This window comes from Panthera tigris, chromosome E2 (genome assembly GCF_018350195.1).
Source record: "Panthera tigris isolate Pti1 chromosome E2, P.tigris_Pti1_mat1.1, whole genome shotgun sequence".
In the NCBI taxonomy this organism is placed as follows: Eukaryota; Metazoa; Chordata; class Mammalia; order Carnivora; family Felidae; genus Panthera; species Panthera tigris.
In genome coordinates, this window is record NC_056674.1 from 49364336 (window position 1) to 49387523 (window position 23188).

A 23188-nucleotide genomic window follows, 5' to 3' on the forward strand; every position below is an offset into this window, starting at 1 on the left:
CGTGCAAGCCCTGGAAGAACCAACAGACCCAGGCGGTGAGTGTCAGAGTCAGCTCACCTCACCGAAAGAGAGCCAGCCAGCCCTGAGGGCTCCTGACCAAGGAAGTGGCCCCCACCTACAGCCTGGCCAAGGGGGTGACCCCGCGTCTGATCCGGCCTCTAGATTTAACTGCGGAACCCAGAAATACAGAGGACGAGGAGGGGGCCGCCAGGGCACAGGGGACAAGCGCTGGTGCCTGTTGGATATTTCCCGACCTGCACAGGTTAGTGTGTATCCAGCCTGTGCGGCAGACCCCAGGCAGGGAAGGGCAAAGGGCAGGGGGGCGCAGGGGGCGCAGGGGGCTAGAGGCAGGGGAAGGTGCCTGGAGCACAGGGTGAGGGCTACGAACTGCATAGCCTGGCCGAGGACCGCACCCTTCCAGAGAGGTCCTTGGGTAAAGCTGGCTCCAGCAGATAGAAACTCAGTTCTACCTCGAGTGGAGTCCTGAGCAGGGAGGATGGAAAATAAAGCTAGATCTTTCTAAGAAAGCAGGATTAACTGGGAAAGACGCTGGTAACACCGGCCCTGGGTCACAGTGATACTGCAGCCCCGCGACTCCCAGGTCACACAGAGACACAGGGTAACTCAGTGCCTCCCGTCACATGCTTTTATTGGAAACACTCGGGGTTGGGACGGTGGGAGAATGAGGCTCAGTTGGCGGCAAGAATTTCCTGAACCCAAGGAATGAGCTCGGTGACGCGGGCGTACACGGCGGGGACGGAGGTGGAGCAGGTGCCGCTGCCCCAGGACACGATGCCCACCAGGGTCCAGGCTCCGTCCTTCTGGCAGACCAGGGGGCCGCCAGAGTCGCCCTGCAGGAGGAGAAAGGACCTGTTTACAAGCCTGAAGCCGGGTGCCGGGGCCCCGGTGTGCGCCCTGACCTGCCCCCGCGCAGGTTCTGTGCAGACAAATGACAAGTGTGGGGGCAGAGACCGGGCAGGAGGCTCTCCGGTCTGGGCCACGTGGCAGGCCCAGCTCTGTCGCCTACTCCTGGTGGGCCTGGGGCACGTGGCTGACACTCTCCCCCGGCTGGCTGGCGTGGGGGCCCCCAGCACCACGGCCGCCCGGAGGGGTGGAGCCGACGCGGCAGAAAGGAGCAGCCCCCTGGCCCGAGCGGGGGCGGGGCGGGGGCGGGGCCGGCGGGGCGGGGCGGGGCGGGGCGGGGCGGGGCGGGGCCAGGCCTTACCATGCAGGACGAGACGCCGCTGGCCCCGGCGCAGATCATCACGTCCGTGATCTTGCTGCCCCAGAACTTCTCGCAGTCGGCGTTGGACAGGAGGGGCAGGGCCGCCTGCTGCAGCTTGTCGGGGGTCTTGTTGGCTGGAGGGACACAGGGGGCGGGGGCGGGCGGGGGAGCGGAGGTCAGGAGCCCTCACCCAGCCGGCCCACCCCAGGGTGGAGGAGACCCTGCCTGCCCCCTGCCTGCTCCCAGTCCTTCCCCATCACCATGACCTCGGAAACGGAGCTCCCCACCTTCCCTCAGACCTAACAGTCAGTCCCTGCGGGACCCCTTCCTCTCCCATTCCACACCAGGCAGCGGTGACATGGCTTCCAGCACAGCTGTTCACGCGAGCCCTGCCCTGGCAGCCCGTGTGGTGGGCGGGGGGCACTGCCTCCCCTCCGGGGAAGGGGGCTGACGTCCTTTTCACGGGGCCCCTGCTGGGGATCCGCCGCTCTGGGTGGCAGATGGGGGAGCACCGTCCTCCTGCTGCCCTTTCCTGGCCGCCTCCGTCCCGGTCAAGGACCAGAGGGTGAGCCGGGGCCTGGGCAGGAGCACCCGGGACTCTGGAGGAAGATCGTCAGCGGAGGGAGCAGCCGGGGGAGGGGAGACCCAGCCGGACTCTCAGGGCCCCGAACCACACCGGGACATCTGACTCCCGGCCCAGACTTCACGGCGAGCTTGACACAAGCGCCCGCCTCAAGTCTGGAGAGGAGTCCAGGCTGGAAACCCGACCGTGGGGACCTCGTTGCAACGTAGTGAGAGTGCCACCTGCTGGTACTTGGGCGTTTCTTCAGCAACTTCGTCTTCAAGTGTGCAGTATTTAAGCTCATCTTTATTCATGTTCCGAAGGTTTTCATTAAGAGGGTTTTAGGGGCGCCTGGGTGGCTCAGTGGGTTAAGTGTCCGACTCTTGGTTTCGGCTCAGGTCATAAAATCTCCCAGTTTCATGGGTTCGAGCCCTGCATTGGTCTCTGTGCTGACAGCTCAGAGCCTGGAGCCTGCTTTGGATTCTGTGTCTCCCTCTCTCTCCGCCCCTCCCCAACTTGCACTGTCTCTCTCAAAATAAACTTTTTTTTAAAAGAGGGTTTTAAATAAATAAATAAATGGAAAGGTTTCAGAGTGTGTAGCAATTTAGACGAGAAAAAAAGGAAAAGCCATATGGGTCCCACCTGGAGACCCCCGCTGCTCAGCCCCAGCCCCAGATGCGTTTCCTGGGTGAAAAGGCCAGGTGGTGCTCACCATTGTGCTTGGTCTTCCCCCAGCCCGTGGTAGCGCACAGCAAACCAGGGGGGAACTCATCCGTAGCCGCGGGCAGGCACACAGGGGACACGGTCTCGGAGAAGCGGGCAGGCGTGGCCAGCTTCAGCAGGGTGATGTCGTTACGGATGGTCAGCATGTTGAACTTGGGGTTCTTGAAAACCTGTGGGGCGGAGCCAAAACGACAAAGTTAGGCCCTCGGATTAGTCAGCAATCGGCAGGGTCCAAGCCCTTTTCCTGGCGGCCCCCGTGGGGAAAACAGATCCACAGGAGCCCGGAATGAGAACTTGAAGGTGAGCCCAGCCACTCGGGCTCCTGTGTTCTCAAGCAGCCCAAGGGTCTTGACCTTCTTGCCGCTGTCCCCAGCCCCGCAGCTGGGCCTCCTGGGCCAGCTGGGCAGGGCTCGGGCCTACCTTGGCGATCTTCAGGACCTGGATGTTCTCCTCATTTGCGTGCTGGTCAAACTCCCCAGCCACGACCACGTGGGATGTCCTAGAGGAATCAATGGGGGTTAAGGACTGGGAGTGGGCCCTGCTCCCTCCTCACCCCCACATGTGGCCAGAAGCAGAGCCCTGAGCCCGCACAGGCCTCACCTGACACCACAGTGGGCAGCAGTGACCACCCAGTCCTCGCTGATGAGGGAGCCCCCGCAGAAGTGGAAGCCGGTTTTATCCTGGAGGGACATGGGGAGGGTCAGGCTTAGCTGGACACCAGAAGCTCCCAGCCTAGCCCCAGCTGGGCTAACACCCCAGTGTGTCCCCCACTCTCTCCCAGAAAACCCCCTCACCTGCAGGGACACCTGCCAGGGCCAGGAGCCCGGGACAGCGTCCTCGCCATTGACGATCCTGGACAGGCCATTCAGCACGGGTTCGATGGCGGGGACCCCACATTCTGGGGGAGTAGGAGAAGAGGGAAGAAGGCTGAGGCCCAGAGTCCACAGAACTCCTGCTTCCTTCCACCAGGACCCCACAACACCCTCCAGGCGACTTCTGGCCGCAGTCCTCAACCTCTAGCAACAGGGATCCCCGCGTGAAGCCAGCCCCCAGGCACCCTGCCAGGGATGCAGAGGCCAGGGGCAGGTCCTGCCGGGGAATTCCTGATGAAGGAGCAGAAAACAGGCTGAGAAATCAGACTGCCTGGCTGGACTCCCAGGCCCAGCCTTCATGCTGTGAGAGACCTCAGGGCGTCACTGAATCTCCAGGGCTCATTTTCCTCAGTAAACTGGGGAGCACCCGAGGCTAACCTCACAGGTCAAAGCTCACCTGTTAGATGGGAGCAGGGAAATCGGCCAACCCCAAGTACACGGGGAGTCCAGAACCCTGACGCTTTGCTGAAGCCGGTAAGAACCGGTACGTTCCACCCTTCTGTGCCTACGCTGACTTTTCTTTTCCAGAGGTTTCAGGAACTATTCATCGTGTCAAGTGTTAGTTTCTTAATTATTTAATAAAACAGGACTTTGCACCATACAAGAACACAGGGGGGAAAACACAAAACATGGGCTCGAACTGTCAGAGGATGAGAAAAGACAGGTGTACTTAATGTGTCTGTGACGCACTTGCTGTGCCGGGACCTGGGGACTTCTCAGCACCCGCACAAGGAAGGTCAGGCTGGTGCAGGCCCGACCACCAGGCAGCCCTCCCTCCCCCGCTCCCTGTGGCAACGCAGGCTTCTCTACAGGTCAGTGCCCGCCCTGCTGCCCCCGGGTGACTCCGTGCAGATCATTATTGCCAAAACATATGTCATCATACTAATCGCTTTCTTTGCAACAGCAAAAACATTAGAGCTAAACCAGGATGTATTTACACAGCTGAGTACTTTACCGTGATTACAGTGAATGGGTCTCCGCACCAACGGGTATAAATCTAAAACTCAGGTGGGTGGGAAAAGGCACTTTTTTTTTAAAGTAACCTCTAAGCCCATCGTGGGGCTTGAACCCTTGACCCTGAGATCAAGAGTCGGAGGCTCCACCAACTTCACCAGTCAGGCGCCCCAGCCATGTTTTAAAATTGACGTAGAGTATAATACTGTTTGTGAAAGCTTATACAACTATTGTACAGGGTTTATGGATTTAAAAACATGTACTAAATTAGTAAAACCCACACAGCAAGTTCGGAATTGGGTTCATCTTCCTCTAGGGGAGGAGGGAGAAGGTAACTCTAGCTGAATCTATTTTATGTTTTAAAAAGAAGTACCTGAGGCCAGTCTGCAAAAAGGTAATATTTACAAAACCCTGATGGTAGGTACATGGCTGGAATGTCATTTTCTGTATTTTCTATTATTTCTTCTTCTTTTTTTTAATGGAAAATGAAGGGCTTTGAAAGTGCCTGGCACAATAAATAAAAATCCTAGGAGGAGACACTGAGAGTCTCCTGCAACCATACCCTCAGTCTGCCAACGGCACCCCTGCCCAAGCCACTTCTGGGCCAAAGAACTCTTTGGTACCCTCTTGTCTCAGAGGGCCCCAAGAGGACCCCTGTGCTCTCCACAGCCTCAGTTTGCCTGTCTGGGTAAGAGACCCAAGGGTGCAGAGAAGGGGTCTCTAAAGTCCCTCTTAGCCAGCCCCCAAGGCTCACTCTGGACAGAGCCTCTCGGGCTCCTTCGATGGGCCTGGCCGCGGGGCCGCTGGGAGCTCAGGGCCTCCCCGCAAGCCGACTCCAGGCCCAGCAGGCCCACCCCTGGGATCCCGACACTCACGACCGAAGGCAGCCCCCACAAGGGCGAAGCAGGAGAGAAGCCAGAGAAAGGCCATGTTGCTGCAGTTGGGAAGGAAGGTGTGGGCTGACTGCCCTGAGGGCCCTGTTTTTAAGTCCCCGGGGATACCACAAGCCCTGCCCAACCCGTGGCCCTGCCCAGCCAGAGAAGCCTGAGAGCCGCCCTCTCTGTTATCCACTGTTATTCAAGGACCTTGAGCGATAAGTGGGGGCCAAGCCCCTCTCACAGCCTGGCCTGGCTCTCGGCCCGAGATGCCCCAGCCCCTGGGAAAAGGGCAGCTGTCCTGATGCAACGTCCCCCCTAAGACCCGGCAGTGCCTGGCATCCTAAAGGCTCTGTCGGCAATGCCAGCACCCGGGCCAGGAGCTTGGGCCCCGCAGAGCCCAGCTCTGTGCAGCCTTTGCCAGTCCCAGAGGCGGAGACCCAGCCGCTGCCAGTGCAACAGGGAGGGACCCCAGGTCCTAATTACAGGCAATCCCACCACGGGGTCCAGGAACCCCAGCTGTGCTCACTGGGAGGCCTCCAGCATGGTGAACACAGGCTGCAGGTTCCCAGCAAAGAGTACTTTCACCCAGTATCATCCACAAGTATTCTACAAATGTCCTGGCTTTTCCAGAGGGTCACCTTCAAACCAGCCCAGCCAAGCAGCTTCTGAGTGCGGGAGAGGGAGTGGGGGGGCGGTGAGGGCATCGCCCCCCTGTAGGCCACTAGCGATGCAAGGCTGGCAAACACCCAGGGCTCAACTGAATCTCCTTCTGTGGTAATTCACAATTTAAGGAACTGTAAATAGCTTCGTGTCCTAGAAAATGGGGCTCTGAGATGCGCCTGGGTGGCTCAGTCGGTTGAGCAACCAACTTTGGCTCAGGTCATGGTTTCATGGTTCGTCGGTTCAAGCCCCGCATCGGGCTCTGTGCTGACACCTCAGAGCCCGGAGCCTGCTTCGGATTCTGTGTCTCCCTCTCTCCCTCTGCCCTTCTCCCTCTCGTGCTCTGTTTCTGTCTCTCAAGAATAAACATTTAAAAAAATATATCTTTTTTAAGTGGGGCTTTGATTCCACACCATTAAATGACACACGAGGGAACAGAAAAGAAACAATGTTGATGGTCCCAGAACAATGAGAAAAGGAGGGTGTACATAACAGGACGGTGATGCATTTGCCGTAAGTAGAGGCCGAGTGACCTCTCGGCAGACCCTGGTCTAGATGTTGGGTGCTCACACGCACATAGCACCCTGCCCTCATGGGGCCAAAAGCCTAGTGACAGAGACAGACACTAAAGGGACAGGCATATGATGTCGTGAGTCCTATAGTCCAGGCAGGGAAGGGAGAGTGCTGCTGTTCTGGAAGGCTCCCTGGGCCTCCCCCGTAAGGCGGTTTGTAGAGGAAGGTGGGCGGCCAGAGCAGTCTCCTCCCGGGGCCTCCAGGCGCTGTGGTCCCAGGGCCCAGTTGTCCTGGGAGAAGCTGGCCAGAGTGAGCAGCACAGGGTCACTGCTTCTGATTGGAACTCCACGGGCCTGGAGGTTTTGTCTTGATCTGTACTTTTGGTTCTACAGAAGAGCTGTGTGTAGTCACCACGGGGTAGGTTCAAAGTGCTTCCCCGAGGGGCAAGCGGGGGCTCTGACCAGTGGGGATGGTGGCCGCAGGCGGCGCGGGGCTCCTAGAGGAACCCCGTCTCTGGGGAAGGGCTGAGGCAGCCGTACTTCTGGGGACACAGAGGGCGTCCCCACTAACTAGGTCTGAGGCTTTCTGATACCTCAGCAGGCTGTGTGGTCCTCCCGGGGGTCCCAGCTGAGTGTCAGCCATGGCCTTGAGGAAGGAATCCATATCCAAGTTTCAGGTCAGGGTCACTTATTGAAACATTAACACGTGCTGGGTTTTCTTCTCGTTTTTTCCTTCCCTCATTCCAAACTGGTCGCCACGCCAATTGTATTTTGCTTGCCTCAGGGACTTTTCCAGAGAGTCTCTGACTCTCTAGGTCTGTTGTGGAAGTGAACTCCCGGCCCACCTGAGCGAAGGAGGAGGAACTGGCCTCAGAAGGCTACCTGAAAGGGAGGGAGAGCTTCCCCACTGAGAGATGAGCCAGGGCGGCTCAGAGCAACCCGGTCACATTTGAGCCTATTTGTCGCTGCATTTTGTGCTTTGACAACAAACCAGACCGTGAGGGGAGCACTCCCTGGGGGCAGGGTGATCTCCGTGTTACCAAGAGTGATCGCCAGGGCTGCGTGCCCACAGCCGTTCCCCCTTCTCACCCCCACAGGCGGTTCCCGAGGAGAGTCGCCGCCCCCCCAGCTCTCAGGGGCAGACTGATTCCTGTAAGCAGGAGAGGCTAAGAGGAGTCCCGGGGACCCCCGGCCCGCCCTTCCTGCACTGTGGCGGTCTCGTGGGGCTGTGGCACTTGGCACTGGGGCCACCATCTCGAGGCCCAGACAAGAAAGAGATCCTGCCTCGGGATTACGGCATCACTGAGCTGCTGAGCAAAACCCGCATTTGCAACCTCCAAATCTCTGCTGGTTCGCTCTCAGAGAAGCAAATCCCGGTTGTTTAATCACCGTGTCATGTGTTTTATGACAAGAAGCATCTGGACTAATACAAAGTAACCGCAAGAATGGAGCTACGTGTCTTCGTTTTCCCCTTCTGACCCACCTTCCAGCTTTCTCCACCGTGCTGGCCTCCCGCGGACTGACCCTCAGGGACAGGAGCAGGGTCCTGTCGCGGGGGGAGGGAGAGAGGTCTGCTACTTATTCTCTGAGGGTTGGCTGCACCCCTCTCCACTGGCTGCAGTTCCTTTCAGGAGGCCCTCTCTGCTCAGGCCCCCGTTCTGGGTTCCAGAACTGCTCTCCCCTTGTCCTGTCAGTTCTGGGGATGTCCCTATTGTCGCCAGGGCCTTGTGCGACATTTCTTTTTCTTTTTTTAAGAGGAGGGGTTTGTCCACGAGGGCGGAGGAGGGAACTGGCAGTTAGGATCTTTTTTTCTTTTTTATGTTTATTCATTTTTGAGAGAGAGCGAATGAGCAGGAATGGGGCAGAGAGAAAGGGGGACAGAGGATCCAAAGCAGGCTCTGCAATGACACCCCATGTGGGGCTTGAACTCACAAATCGTGAGATCATGACCTGAGCCAAAGTCGGACGTTCAACCAACTGAGCCACTCAGGCGCCCCTCCTCACTCACCGTTTTTGTTTTCCCTAAGCCCTGCCCACAGTTTGGTAAAATTCCCTTTATTTAAACTCACCCCAATCAGCCCAGTTTTGAGTGTGCCACCTGTTTTCTGGCTGATATACAGGCTGTGCCCCCAGGACCACTGAACACGGGATTCTGGGAAAGGGCTGCCCACATACTGGAGAAGTCCACGGAGAACCTCTATGTCAGGGAAGATGAGGCCCGGGTGGCCGATGGCATGCGGTGGCATCACGATACTCAGATTAACACTGGGGGTGGCAAAGGCTGGAGTGCAGGCGGGAATAAGGCAGCGGAGGGTAAGTGGCTGTGGCCCCGAGTTCCCGCAGGTTCAGTGCTGATCATAAACACTGGGGAGTCGCACCAGTGGTCCAGGAGCGCACGACAGGGTGATCAGTCATTAGAGAAATGCACATCGAAACCACAGTGAGATACAGTTCATACCCATTAGGATGGCAAATAGAAGCGAAAACCAGAAAACAGCAAATAACAAGAATTAGGATGTGAAGAAATGAGATCCCTCGCCCATTGGAAGCGTGCATTAAAGACAGATTCAACCTATGATCTCACCATCCACTTCCGCGAGTATACCGAGAAGAACTGAAAACAGGTCCCCACAGACAAATCTGCAGACCCGTGTCTGTAGCAACATCATTTACGGTCTAGGACACGGAAGCAACCCACGTATCTCAAACGAATCGTGGTCCACACACGGGATGGAGTATTATGCAGCCTTAAAAAGGAAGGAGATTCTGACCCAGGCTACCACGTGGGGGAACCTGGAGGACATTGTGCGGGGTGAGTAAGCCAGCCACAAAAAGGCAAAGATCTGCACGATCTGTTTACAGGAGATGATTGCACAGGAAGTAGACTGGTGGCTGCCTGGGGGCTGGCAGAGGGACACGGTGACAGTTTAATGGGTACGGAGTTTCAGTGTGGCAAGATGAAGAGTTCTGGACACGGTGGTGATGACGGCTGCACAAAATGCAGACGCTCCTAACACCACTGGGCCGTTCACTTGAACGTGGCCAAGATGGTAAATTTTGTGTGGTGAGTATTTTACCACAATTTGGAACATTTTAAAAACACATACACGCAGGGGCACCTGAGTGGCTCAGTTTGTTAAGCACCGACTCTTGGTTTTGGCTCAGGTCATGATCTCACAGTTTGTGGGTTCAGGCCCCACATGGGGATCTGTGCCGATCAGGGCCTCCTTAGGATTCTCTCTTGCCCTCTCTCTCTCTGCCCATTTCCCACTCGTGTGCTCTTTCTCTCTCTCAAAATAAATAAACTTTAAAACACACACACACACGATACCACTTCATGATAGCTATAGCTATAATTTAAAATTTTTTGTTTATAATTTAAAATTATTTTATTTTTAAGATTAAAAAAATTTTTTTTAAGTTTATTTATTTATTTTGAGGTGGGGGGTACAGAGAGAGAGGAAGAGAAAGAATCCCAAGCAGGCTCTGCACTGTCAGAGCAGAGGCTGCTGTGGGGCTCAATCCCAGAAACGGGGAGGCCACGATCTGAGCTGAAATCAACAGCCAGACACCCAACCGACTGAGCCACCCAGGTGCCCCATGGCCATAATTTTTTAAATAGGCAATAACAAATTTTGGCAACGATGTGGAGAGAGCGGAACCCTCATATGTTGCTGGAGGGAATGTAAAACACTGTCGTCTCTGTGGAAAACAGTATGATGGTTCCTGAGAAAGCTAAAAATAGAATTAGTGTAGGACCCAGCAATTCCACTCCTATGTATATGATCCTCAAAAATGAAAGCAGGGAGTCGAGCAGATATTGGTGCAACAGTGTTCACAGCAGCACTACTCACAATAGCCAAAAGGTGGACACAACCCAAATGTCCATCAGTGGACGAATGGAGAGACAGTATGTGGAGCATCCATGCAATGGAATACTATTCAGCCCTGAAAAAGAGTGGAGCACCGACACATCCTACAACAGGGATCAACCCTGAAAACCTTATGCTCGAAGACAGAGTCACCGTCAACTACCGACTGTGCGATTCCATTTCCATGAAACATCCACAATAGGCAAATGCATAGAGACAGAAATTGAAGAAGAGGCTGCAAGGGCTAGAGGGGGCAGGGAAATTGGAGGTATTGTTCAATGGACACAGAGCTTCTAGTAGAGGTGATGAAAAAGTTTTGGAAACAGTGGGCCCGGTTGTACAACTTCGTGAATGTAATCCATGCTACTGAATTGTACTCTTTTTTTTTTTTTTTTTTTTTTTTTAATTTATTTTTGGGACAGAGAGAGACAGAGCATGAACGGGGGAGGGGCAGAGAGAGAGGGAGACACAGAATCGGAAACAGGCTCCAGGCTCCGAGCCATCAGCCCAGAGCCCGACGCAGGGCTCGAACTCACGGACCGCGAGATCGTGACCTGGCTGAAGTCGGACGCTTAACCGACTGCGCCACCCAGGCACCCCCTGAATTGTACTCTTAAAAGTGGTTAAAACGGGGGCGCCTCGGTGGCTCAGTCAGTTGAGCGTCCGACTTCAGCTCAGGTCATGATCTCACACTCCCTGAGTTTGAGCCCCTCATCAGGCTCTGCGCTGACAGCTCGGAGCCTGGAGCCTGCTTCAGATTCTGTGTCTCCCTCTCTTTCTCTGCCTCTCCCCTGCTCATGCTCTGTCTGTCTCAAAAATAAATAAAAACATTAAAAAAAAATTTTTTTTAATGGTTAAGACAGCAGTATGCCTGGGTGGCTCAGTCAGGTAAGCATCCAACTCTTGACTTCAATTCAGGTCATGATCTCATGGTTCGTGAGATCGAGCCCCGTGTCAGGCTCTGCACTGACGGCCAGAAGCCTGCTTGGGATTCTGTCTCTCCCTGTCCCTCTGCCCCTCCCCTGTCTGTGCGCACAACCTCGCGCGCTCTCTCTCTCTCCAAATAAATAAATAAACGTTAAAAAAATTTTTTTGATGGTTAAATGGCAAATTTTATGTTATACATGTTTTACCACAATTTTCTTTTTTTTTTTAATTTTTTTTTAAATTTTTTTAATTTTTTTAATTTTTTAAATTTTTTAAATTTTTTTTATTTTTTAATATATGAAATTTACTGTCAAATTGGTTTCCATACAACACCCAGTGCTCATCCCAAAAGGTGCCCTCCTCAATACCCATCACCCACCCTGCCCTCCCTCCCACCCCCCATCAACCCTCAGTTTGTTCTCAGTTTTTCAAAATTTAATGTAATATACCCAAAACCACTGATTTGTCCACTTTAAATAGGTGAGTTGTATAGTATGTGGTTCATACCGTGTGGCCGAGGACGAGCCTGGAGCCTGACCTGGGGCTTGGAAAGTTGCAGAACCTGACACACACTCAACCCCGTCACGTTAGGAACTGGTGGGGAAGGGGTGGGGCCCCTGAAAACATGAGATGGGGTGCTTCGGGCAAAGCAAGGCTAGAGAACTCTGAACCCCCAAATCTCTGTGACCCTCCCCCCCCCCAAGCCAGCACAGGTGTTCGCATCCCCTGTCTGAAAGAACCAATCTCTCTCTGCATAAAAGCTCTCTGGGACATCCTGGGGCTGTCACCTTCTGAGACAATGCCAGTTGTCCTCAGAACCTACCCCACCAATCCGTATCACCCCTACGAGACTAGATCCTTCACATTTCCCTGTACCCACACCTTTCTCCCTTAAACTCCATATGGAAGGTGAGAGACTGAACACACAAACGGACAAGAGCCAGGCCGTACAGAAGACGGAAGAACAACTCAGACCTGCCGTCTGCAGCCGCCAGCCCAGCGAGCCGGGAACACCGGGCCCCAAACGGCCAGGCCTCGAGTCTCGGACGGCTTCCCTAACCTTTGCCCCACTTCCAAGGTAGGACCAGCCAGAGAAGCAAGTGGGCATCGCTGACCGTTCGCGTGGGATTATCCGCTTCCAGGCGGCCCCCCCCAGGCTTCTCCGCACCAAAGGCCTGCGATCAGGGCACCCCTCAAGCCTGCCCTTCGTCCGGAACAGAGGTTTCCCTCTCGCCTGCCTGCCTGCGAGTCTCTGCCCGGCTCCGTGCCGTGCGTGGCGAGCTCCGAACGAAGAGCCTCGGCTTGTTGTCGTTCCCGCGGTCCTCCCGGACTTCCACAAAGGCCAGGCTCCTGTTGGCGGCGCCCCCCACGCACGTTCCCCTCCGGGGTCCAGGTAAGGTCTCCTGCACTGCCAGCCCCGCGGTGCGTCCCCCCACCGTTGTCAGCTGGGAGCTCCCCTTCTCCTGGTTTCCCGAGGCCGCGCCCACACCTTCACAAGTGGTCTGTTAAAGGTTCCACGAGTTGCCCGGTTGATCCGGCTATTTGTTTCCTCTGGGGCCGGGGGTTCCGGGTAGATACGGTCAGGCGGCCCAAAACTGCTTGTATTATCAGCTGAACGTGACTTTTTTTTTAAGAGAGAGAGAGAGACAGAGAAAGAGAGAGAGAATACGAGCAGGGGAGGGGGCGGAGGGAGGGAGGGAGGGAGGGAGGGAGAGAGAGGGACTCTTAAGCAGGCTCCACGCTCAGTGCGGAACCTGACACGGGGCTTGATCCCACAACCTCGGGATCACGACCTGAGGCAAAATCAAGAGTCAGACACTCAACAGACTGAGCCGCCCAGGCGGCCCCTGGGACATGCCTTTTTTCTGAGGAAACGTTGCCAGTTGAGCTACGAAATAATGCTTTCTTTTCACTTAGGATTTTTAGTTTTGCCTTATGGGAAGAGGCCTTGTTACGTATTAAACATAGGCTTTTTATCACCTATTATTCCTGGGCACACAGAAAGGACCAGACGTAAGGAAGGTAAATGAAGGTATTCCTCACACTCAGTCACCCCGAGAAGCTGGTCCCTCTAAGGCCTCTCCGGGTGGGAGTCACCTCTGCTCGTGTGGCCCGTGCCACCTGGCCGTCCTGGGTATCCGTGGGGCAGCACTGCTTAGAAGAGACTCTTGCAATGGCGCCTGCGAGGTGTTTCCAAAAGGCCAGCGTCCACTGGGTGTGGCCGCTCCCTTGACCTTACCGGAAGGGGCCACGAGGATGCTCAGACGCTGACCAGGCTCCTCTGCCTCAAACGGTCCTCAGCCGGGCTGTGGTTTGAAGCCCGAGACAGGCTGACCCTGCCCAGAGATGCCATTAGGAATACCAACCAGGTCTGTACAGGCACCAGGGCCACCTCGCCGGCAACTTAAAGCGGACGTCAACTGTAAGACAACTCTGAATCTCAAAAAAACGAAAATGTGAAAATCATTTGTCTTAGAAACGAGTAGGTTGGGGTGCCTGGGTGGCTCAGTCGGCTAAGCGTCTGACTCCTGAATTCAGCTCAGGTCATGATCTCACGGTTCCTGGGTTCGAGCCCTGTGTTGGGCTCGGCACTGACATCACAGAGCCTGCTTGGGATTCTTGCCCTCTCTCTCTGCCCTTCCCCACCCACGCTCACACTCTCTCAAAATAAATAAATAAATTTAAAAAACTGATCAAATATGTTCAATGAGACAAACATGTTGGGTGAGCCAAAAAAGTGGGTGAGTGCCATTCCGTGCAGGCCCCCAGCATCAGGCTCCCTGGCTACGTTCGGGGGGTTGCCGGCCTCGTGGGTTCTGAGCCCAGTGGGGAGTTTGCACCTGGCCGCTGAACCCCTCGTCTGGTTTTCCAGCTCACCATCCTGACAACACTGTGAGCCTCTTAAGAAACTCGTTCTCCCCTTAAGTCCACAGAGTTTTGTTTTGCTGGTGACTGAGAATCTTGACTTGCACAAAAAGCCACAGCTTTTGAATTGTGGGATGCCAGGCTGTTCCATTTCAAATGCCTAAGTCCTGCAGGAATCAAGGCATAAGATATGTGCCATAAAAAAAAAAGAAAGAAAGAAAGAAAGAAAGAAAGAAAGAAAGAAAGAAAGAAAGAAAGAAAGAAAGACAGACAGACAGACAAGGGGAGCCTGAGTGGCTCGGTTAAGTATCCGACTTCGGCTCAGGTCATGATCTCACAGTTCATGAGTTCGAGCCCCACATCGGGCTCTGTGCTGACAGTTCGGAGTCTGCGTTAATTCGCTCTCTCACCCTCTCTCTCTCTCTCTCTCTCTGCGCCTCGTAGCTCACATTCTGTGTCTCTCAAAAATAAATAAACAGTTAAAAAAAAGAAAAAAAAGATGAAAGAATCAGTTTCCATTTTTCTGGTCTCAGAGGAAATACTTTCCCTGGTTGGCAGTCAGTGATGGTAGCCTAGCAAAACCTAGTCCCCCATTCTTTCAAATTTTATTGGAGATAGAGAAGGCTCAGCTAAAATGCTTCCTTTCCTGACCCCCTTGCAGCTAGAGGTGGCCTGGAGAGACAGCTCTGCTAATGACTTGTAAGGAGACGCCACTGGATGGGGCTACTGGGAAGACTTTTTAAAATGGAACAGATTCTGTTGGCATTGTTTTTTTGCCCTTTTCGCTCCCTCTTCTTTTCCTGCCTGAATGCAGACGTGATGCTTGGAGGTTCAGCAGCCATCTTGGAGCCACGAGGAAGATGCCTCGGGCTTTGAGTTGCCACATCAGCCTCGGACCTTCTCCCTTGAGAATTCTTGTTAAATGAGAAAATAAATGTCTACTTCGCTTAAGCTATAGTTTTTCAGGTGTTTATATTTCACAGCTGAACACAATGCCAGCACGTGCCCGGCAGTTTGAAATATATGATAGTTCCTCCCACCTCCAAACACTAACTTAAGATGCCCTGAGCTAGAGGAGAAAGGAGTGTTCAGGGTGCATCTCTGACAACAGGCTTGAGATCCTGCCCGCAGCCATCTTCTGTTCCTTAATCTGCCATGGCTGGGGGGAAAAAATGATAGGAAAACAAGGGAGTTTAAGGCAGGGCCTTTGTCTTACTGCCTCTGACCAACCTTAGACATGCACCTCCAATCCCATCTGAGGGCCGCCTGTGAAGACCGGGAGGCTGGACCCTGCAGAGCGCCCCGAGCCTAGCACAGCAGAGGAAGCAGCCAGAAGTCTCCCAGGGTCCCGCAAGAGTGCGGCAGTGGCTGAGAAAGGAACCTAGCCCTGGGGAGGCCTCGGGAGAGGGCAGAGAAAGGGCCAGCTGCAGCCACGAGATGCAGGTTCCTCGGCAACCAGCAGTGTGGACACCTGAGGAGAACCAGCTCCCCTCTGTACGTCTGGGTTCACTGCCAGCCAAGGATGACAGTAGTTACGCTCCATGGGCTGAGATTTGGTTTCAGGCTCCTGAGAAAATAAATGATCAAAACAGAAATGACGCGGGGCACCTGGGTGGCTCAGGGCAAGCAGTGTCTGACTTCAGCTCAGGGCACGATCTCACGGATCGTGGGTTTGAGCCTCGCATCCGGCTCTGTGCTGACAGCAAAGAGGGCCGCTTTGGATCCTGTCTCCTTCTCTCTGCCCCTCCCCTACTCGCACTCTCTCAAAAATAAATAAACCTTAAAAAAAATAGAAAACAGGGGCACCTTAGTGGCTCAGTCAGTTAAGCATCTGACTCTGGCTTGGGTCATGATCTCGCAGGTCATGGGTTCAAGCCCCACGTCGGGCTCTGTGTGGACAGCTCCGCCTGCTTTGGGTTCTGTGTCTCCCTCTCCCTGCCCCTCCCCTACCTGCACTCTGTCTCTGTCTCTGTCTCTGTCTCTCTCTCTCTCAAAAATAAGTAAACATTAAAACAAGTTTTTAAAAAGAAAAGAGACAATGTTCTCTAATAGAAAAACTTAAAACCTTACATTTTTCACATGCCTGTGTGTAGGGCTGAGAGTCACCTCAGTACAAGGAACGAAAAAGAGGGCTGGGATGGGGAAGAGGCAACAGCCCAAACTTCCAGGTGGGAGAACGACGCAAGCATTGTGGGGTGAGGGAACTACCAACAGAGGCAAGAACACAAGTGAATCATAAAACCATTTGCCTGAGTGAAAGAATCCAGATGCAAAGACAGGAGGTTCCACTTATGTAAATTTCTACAACAGGCAAAACTAATCTATGGGGAAAGAAATAGTTACAGTGGTTGCTGGTTGCCTCAGGAGAGGGGTAGTTGGAAAGAGGCGTGAGGGAACTTTCTGGGGTGACGGCATTAATTTACATCTTGGTTGTGGTGTCTGTGACACTATGGTGTGCGCCTGCATGTATGTATATATATATAAATTCATTCTGCTGTTTACTTAAGATCTGTGCATTTCATCATGTGTAAATTATACTTCAGTGTATCTTATTTTTAATAAAAAAGAGAGTTCGGATTTGACTCCTTACGAGGCAGGACTTCAAGAAGGAAGTTCACCTAAGGAAACGGACATCTGAGTTCTGGCCTCGAGCAATGCCCTAGTGTTAGAGTTGGCAACCATGGGAGGACGCTTGCGTAATGCTCACCTCCCCCCACCCCGTCCACGCCGACAGGACCGGGATCCCTGGCACAACCCCCACCCGAGGCCAAATCCCAGGAGGTAGCTGGGCAGAGACTGGCTCAGGGCCCCCAGCAAAGCTCTTCCCCTCAACACAGGCTGCCTGGGAAAGAGCTGTCCCCATCATGTTTGCTCCCAGGGCGCACAGGGATCGGGTCGTCTCCTGAATACATTTCAGTGAGTTACACCTTTCCCCGGGCTTGCTTCAGCACTGCCCGCTAAACACACTAGACGCTGCCTGCTTGCAACGAGGTAACAAGCGCAGAGTTACGACTTTCTCAGATGGCAGACAAACCGCAAGCAAAGCCGTACCTTCTCCCTGGGAGTGTGCACGAGCGCGGACGGGTGCACTCCAGGGGCTTAGGAAGCAGGGTTCCAAACCCCTGGCTGGGAAGTTAGAAATATTAACGAAAAATGCAAGCCAGGAAAATATTCGTTACCGTAAACTTGATTGGCTGAACAACTTCTGGGCGCAGACACCCGTCGGCTTGTCCCGGGACGCCGACGAGAGGCTGCTGGGCAGGGGCCGGCCGTAGCCGAGGCCGAGCTGCGCCCGTGAGGAGGCGCTCTGCGCGCAGGCGCGGAGGAGCCTTGGCGTCGTAAGGCAGGGAAGGGCGCAGGCAGAGGGGTCCCTCGGGTGGGTCTGGGGTCGCGGCGGGGCGGGGTGGAGGGCCCGGGCCCCGCCCCAGTGAGCCTCTGGCCCCGCCCCCGGCAGGAGTGGGCGCAGGTGCGGGCTCGCCCTCCCCGCCTCCACCTGCAGCTGCGCGCTTTCTCAGACCTTTCAGGGCGCGCGAGCGGCGCGGGGGGGTGGGGCGCGGGCGGGCAGTCTGTTCCCAAGGCCTCAGCCACCTGCTGGCTCGGGCCGTCCTGGCCCCGCCCCCGCCACTCTGCCCCTCCCCCTCTCGGGTCCCGCTACACCCGCGGTCGCTGCCACTGCGCCTCAGGGGACGACCGCTGCGGCTCCACAGATGGAACAACTCACCGGGGGCCGCAGCATCAGGGCCAGCCACTCCCGACAGTGCCTCCACCTGGGCCTTCCTTCCTCGGTCGCCCCCCTCGGCCTCTCAGCCCTGGCCCCCTGCCTTGTGGGCTCATCGGTGCCCTTTGACCTCCTCCGGGCGACCACCTGCGACATTAGGCACACTTTGCCCTTTGCTCTGCGTCCAGCTCAGGCGTGGACACAGCCTCCGAGCTTTGCTTGGCGCACTCCCGCATGCTCCCGTGACTTAAATGTCCGGGTGTGGGTGAGGCCCTCCTGCCTCGGTATTAATAATGGTAAGGTTTGTGAGATCGAGCACCCCCCGAGCCCGGAGGGGGCTCTGTGCTGATGGATGCGATTCGGATCCACTGCTCCCCTCGCTCTCTGCCCCTCCCCCCCACTCACTTTCTCTCTCTTAAAAATAAATCGGCATTTAACAAAATCTTTTTAAAATGATAAGGATATGAGGCACCTGAGTGGCTCAGTCCGTTAAGTATCCGACTTCAGCTCAGGTCACGATCTCAAGGGTTGGTGGGTTTGAGCCCCACATCCGGCTTTGTGCTGACGGTGCTGAGCCTGCTTCAGATTCTGTGTCTCCCTCTCTCTCTCTGCCCCTGCCCGACTTGCACTCTCACTCTCTCAATGATAAATAAACATTTAAAATTTTTTGTTTTAAATGATAATTCCTTAACTGGTGGAATGTACATTTTACTTTTTTTTTTTTTTTTAACTTAAACTCTCCAACTCCTCCCCATGGAAGCTTGCTAAAGCAGGAGAAATTTGTTTCTTTTCTTTTGTTCCAGTTGACTAGGGGCCTGGGCCTGGTAAGCGTGGGTTGTAAGGAAGAACAGGCTTGCTCAGGTAGCATGGTCTCACAGAAGGGGCCACCCCGCCCCCTGCAACCCATTTTGTGCCTTGCCTTCCCACCTGATATAGTGTGGCCATCCCTTGCTGTCATGGGACAGTCTTCTAGAACGTGGGAAGGGCACCAACAGGGCAATGCAGGAAGGAGTTCAGAGGACCAGCGAGTATGGATGATTTTGTGTTAGGCCTGGTCCTGGCTCAAGATGGGTCATGCCCTTTCATACTGTGGGATCCACACTATAAGCATCCCCATTTTACATGCTTAGAAACAAAACCGGAGAGGGCAGGTAACCTGCCCAAGTCTCCACAGCTCTTTGGTGCTGAGATGTGTGCCGTGGAGCACGCTACGGTCATCGATGCGATGGAAGTTACAAACAGCCCCGCGATACCATTTTCCTTGTGTGTTTCGCGGGGCTTCGCTGTGCCTGGCAGCCTCACCTTCAGATTTCTCCTCTTCCAGTTTCCCTGGTGCTGAGAAAGGGCCCCACTGCCCACCCTGTCGGCCAAGCCAGAAACAGGCCTCCTGCCTGCCTCCCCACGCCCCCATTTCCTGCCTGACCGGCCTCTACCAGCTCTCACTGGGTCCAGTCTTGCCCCAGATGCCACATGCTCCATTCCAGGAGCCCATGGGGACTAAGTGACCCAGCCTCACGTGAACGGGCGGGGGGCGGCTTGCTCTTCTGAGCCGCACTGCACACAGGCCACGTGACCTCCCCAGCTGTGGAACAGAAGGAACCTTCACTGAGACTTCTTGACCACCCCCCAAGACCAGGGTAGCATCCTCAGCCCCCTGGCCAGACGCCCCTTTGTCCTCCCTACTTGATCACACTGCCCAGGTTTTTGTTTTGTTCTGTTTTCTTTTGTTTTGTTTTTAGGGAGGTGGGTGCAGAGGGAAGGAAAAGAGAATCTTAAGCAGGCTCTGTGCTGAGCACAGAGCCTGAGGCGGGGCTCAATCCCATGACCCTGGGATCATGACCTGAGCCAAAATCAACAGTCGGATGCTCAACTGACCGAGCCACCCCAGAGCCCCTGCCCAGGGGTTTTGAATAACTAACAGACCAGATAAATTACTTGTCCAAGTTTCTCCAGCCTATGAGACAATAGGCTGGGGCTCAAACCCTGCCAGGCCTGGCCCTGGCCCTCATGAAACAGGGCCTAGAAGAGGAAGCCCAAGCTTCCTGAGCCCTTCCCTGTGGCTGTGGGTCGAGGGCCACCTTGTTTGGTCCCACCTTCGCCCTTGACCCAGACCCAAGCTCAACCATGGGCCGCAGCTGCTGCCATCCCAGGCCCTGATGCCAGGCCTGCTCTGGCACATCCTGCCTACTCGGGCACACGCCCAGGAAAGGGATTGTCACCTCAAGGTTTTCCGATAACAGCCTGGTGCACAGGGATATAATGGGGAGCTCCCAAGGCAGGGACCCTATGTCTCCTTGACCACGGCACCATGGCCTTCCTCTGGCTCCTCTCCTGCTGCGCCCTCCTGGGCACAGCCTTCGGTAAGTTCGGGGCAAGCAGAGGCCAGGAGGGATGTTTCCGCTGCCCTCCAGACCCCGAGACCAGAAGGGGCAGCTGGGTCCCTGCTCCCAGTTCGGTCGAGCACTGTGGTGTGACCCCAGCGGGTCTCTCTCCCGCTCTGAGCCTCACCGGCCCCATCGCCACAATGGGGATGCTGGGAGGACTGGGCCAGACCAGTCAGTGTGAGGCCCCCAGGGGGAGGTGGGCCTTCCTGGGGCTGACTGAGGCCTCACGCCCAGTGCAAGGGCTCGGGAGGACGGGTCCGGAGGCAGCGAAAACTCTGAACAGCTAGTGGCTCCCCAACAGACTCAGATGGTGAGCAGGCAGGTGTGGGCGCCTTGGGGCCCGTGAGCCCAGCACTTGACAGCTTGTGTTCACTTGGTGCTTCCTATGTGCCAGGAACACAGCAAGTTCCTGCCTTGCTTGCTCGCGCTTTTCTGAATGGTAAAGCGAGGCAGCGATGGGGCTGGGTTCAAACCCACAGAGCCCAGCCTCCGGCCCGTGCTTGAGTATGGCCACCACCTCCCCGCCAGCCTGTTGGGCTTGTCTGGGCTGAAGCGCAAGTCAGGTTGAGTTGTCCCTGGGGGGTTTCCGGGACGCCCTTGGCCTCCATCCCTCACCTCATATCCCCACCCTCAGGCTGCGGGGTCCCCGCCATCCAACCTGTGCTGAGTGGCCTGTCCAGGATCGTCAATGGCGAGGACGCTGTCCCGGGCTCCTGGCCCTGGCAGGTGTCCCTGCAGGTGAGGGGGGATTTCTGCGCACGAGTGGGGGACACACTGGGGTATTGGGCCAGCTGGGGTCAGGCTGGGGGCTGCTGGTGTGCAGCCAGCACTGACCTCTCCATCTTCCTCCAGGACAGCACCGGCTTCCACTTCTGCGGGGGCTCCCTCATCAGCAAGGACTGGGTGGTCACTGCTGCCCACTGTGGTGTCAGGTGAGGGCCCAGGGTCCCCAGGAAACCCCTTGGTGGGGGGAAGACTCCTGGCGGTGAGGGCCAGACCTTTAACTCCTCGTTCCTCAGTTTCCTTATTTGGACTGTGTCGAAAACCCAAGTCCTGCCGGTCTCCCAAAGCCTACTGGGAAGGAAACACACACACAGCAGGCTCTAGGGCAGTTTGTTTCGGGGGCAATTATTGAGATTTTGAGCTCCCGTCTCTGTGATCAACAACTTTGAGCAGATGCACAAAGGTATATGCGCACACGTATGCACTCGGCACCCCCGCACGGCCCCAGCACCTCACGGCAGGAACCCCCTCCTTTCTCTGGCCCTCTCCAGAACCACCCACCAGGTTGTGGCCGGGGAGTTTGACCAGGGCTCAGATGCTGAGGACATCCAGGTGCTGAAGATTGCCAAGGTATGGTGGGCCCCGGAGGCCAGGTGCGGCGGGCCCTCCGGAGTGTGCAGCCCTGAAAACCCCCCGCTGCTCTCGACCTCCCCAGTGGTCCACCGTGAGGGGGCAGAGCAGAAAGCAGGGCGTTCGAGGTCTGCACTTGGGTCCTGGGCCCGGCCTCAGGCTCCTGGGGCCACAGAAAGGCCTGCCAAGTTGAACAGGCCATTGTCCAGAGAGAAGCACTGAGGTGATTTGGGGGAGCCTGGGACCCTGGTTCAGCTCTGTGTCAGCCTCTGCCCTCCCCATAGGTTTTCAAGAACCCCAAGTTCAACATGTTCACCATCAACAATGACATTACCCTGCTGAAGCTGGCCACGCCTGCCCGCCTCTCCCAGACTGTGTCCCCCGTGTGCCTGCCCAATGCCAATGACAACTTTCCCGCTGGGACCCTGTGTGCAACCACGGGCTGGGGCCTGACCAAACACACCAGTGAGTGACCTCTAGCCTGGCGGGTGGGAGGTGGGGGCTGCCGAGCGGGCACCTACAGGTGCTGACCCCCCACCCTGCCCTTCTAGACGCCCAAACCCCTGACAGGCTGCAGCAGGCGGCCCTGCCCCTCCTGTCCAACACCGAATGCCAGAAGTTCTGGGGCAGCAAGATCACCAATCTCATGGTCTGCGCTGGGGCTAGCGGCGTTTCCTCCTGCATGGTATGGTCTACTGGACTCACCCAGCACCCCCTTCTCTCCCAGCATGGGGCGGATTCAGGCCAAAGCCCAGGCCAAGGGGCTTGGCCAGAGAGAGGAGATGGAAATAACACATAGGGCCCCTTTTGAAGGCTTGACATGCTCTTTCTGGAATTCCTGCCTGAGCAGTTGTAAAAACTGATGATCTCAACAGAGGGATGCAGAGCAAGGGCCTCTGGTCTCGAAACTGCCATATTGCAAAATTCCATTGACATCATCAATGTCTGAACAAATGCCATCCCCTGGATTAGTGCAGTGTACAACCTGGGCAGCAGAATGTAGTGGCCCAGAGGGCTCTGGAAGGAATCGGGCAGCCCTCCCTCCCTCGCGGTGGCTCCATAGCCAGGCCAGCACCACCCATGCTTCCTTCCTGTCAAGCAAACCAGCTTTATCGGGCCTCTATTATAGGACCCCAGCTGATGGCCCAGACATTCAGGGGCACAGATCACAGACGGAGCTACTGAAGCTTCTTTCATAATCCCTCCAATATGCACGTGCCGGGCGTCTACTGGCCATGAGGCCCCGGAATGGTCTCTGGGACAATGTCCAGGGGTCCCTGGCCCAGGCCACCTGGTGGCCAGATCCAAGCTGCTTTCTCTCTCCTCCTGCAGGGCGACTCTGGTGGCCCCCTGGTCTGCCAGAAGGATGGAGCCTGGACCCTGGTGGGCATCGTGTCCTGGGGCAGCAACACCTGCTCCACCTCTAGGCCCGGCGTGTACGCCCGAGTCACCAAGCTCATGCCCTGGGTACAGCAGATCCTGGAAGCCAACTGAGCCGTCGGCCCCACCGTGACCTCCCTGCTGACCTGTTCCCACAGAGTCAATAAACCAATAAAAGACACACTGATGATGGTGTCTCCTGTGTTGGGGCCTCTGAGTCCTCCTTCTCCCGAACTTGGGTCTTGACTGGGTCAGGTACCAGAGGGTCCCCAGAGAGGCCCCCCTTTAGTCTTCCTCCCCAGA

At 55.7% G+C, this 23188-nt stretch overlaps 2 protein-coding genes across 3 annotated transcripts; one reads left to right on the forward strand and one right to left on the reverse strand.

Annotated features, from left to right (window-relative positions):
* Positions 1-632: 632 nt before the first annotated feature.
* Positions 633-5276, reverse strand: LOC102962532 (chymotrypsinogen B). Its single transcript, XM_042968873.1, has 7 exons — positions 5212-5276; positions 3305-3408; positions 3111-3190; positions 2931-3009; positions 2500-2680; positions 1226-1359; positions 633-851 (listed from the first exon to the last, which is right to left on the reverse strand). Exons 1-7 carry the CDS (start codon positions 5264-5266, stop codon positions 690-692), a joined length of 795 nt encoding a protein of 264 aa, XP_042824807.1. The 5' UTR covers positions 5267-5276; the 3' UTR covers positions 633-689.
* Positions 5277-17706: 12430 nt separating this feature from the next.
* Positions 17707-23052, forward strand: LOC102956672 (chymotrypsinogen 2). Of its 2 annotated transcripts, none has more exons than XM_042969428.1 (7): positions 17707-18064; positions 20787-20890; positions 21005-21084; positions 21427-21505; positions 21790-21970; positions 22057-22190; positions 22838-23052. In XM_042969428.1, the coding sequence occupies exons 1-7, from the start codon at positions 17758-17760 to the stop codon at positions 22997-22999; spliced, it is 1047 nt and encodes a 348-aa protein (XP_042825362.1). In that variant the 5' UTR covers positions 17707-17757; the 3' UTR covers positions 23000-23052. The 2 variants fall into 2 exon arrangements, with proteins under 2 accessions (XP_042825362.1, XP_007083415.1); XM_007083353.3 differs by lacking the exon at positions 17707-18064 and adding an exon at positions 20015-20128.
* Positions 23053-23188: the final 136 nt, after the last annotated feature.

What these genes read in the sequence shown, in the direction of transcription:
- LOC102956672 (XM_042969428.1), top strand. Translation starts at nt 17,758, where the DNA reads ATGGAACAACTCACCGGGGGCCGCAGCATCAGGGCCAGCCACTCCCGA. An exon ending in CCTGGCAGGTGTCCCTGCAG is followed by an intron (nt 20,891 to 21,004) that starts GTGAGGGGGGAT and finishes ATCTTCCTCCAG; the next exon opens with GACAGCACCGGCTTCCACTT. An exon ending in GCTGCCCACTGTGGTGTCAG is followed by an intron (nt 21,085 to 21,426) that starts GTGAGGGCCCAG and finishes GGCCCTCTCCAG; the next exon opens with AACCACCCACCAGGTTGTGG.
- LOC102962532 (XM_042968873.1), bottom strand. Translation starts at nt 5,266, where the DNA reads ATGGCCTTTCTCTGGCTTCTCTCCTGCTTCGCCCTTGTGGGGGCTGCC. An exon ending in TGTGGGGGCTGCCTTCGGTC is followed by an intron (nt 3,409 to 5,211) that starts GTGAGTGTCGGG and finishes CTACTCCCCCAG; the next exon opens with AATGTGGGGTCCCCGCCATC. An exon ending in GCGGCGTCTCGTCCTGCATG is followed by an intron (nt 852 to 1,225) that starts GTAAGGCCTGGC and finishes CTCCTCCTGCAG; the next exon opens with GGCGACTCTGGCGGCCCCCT.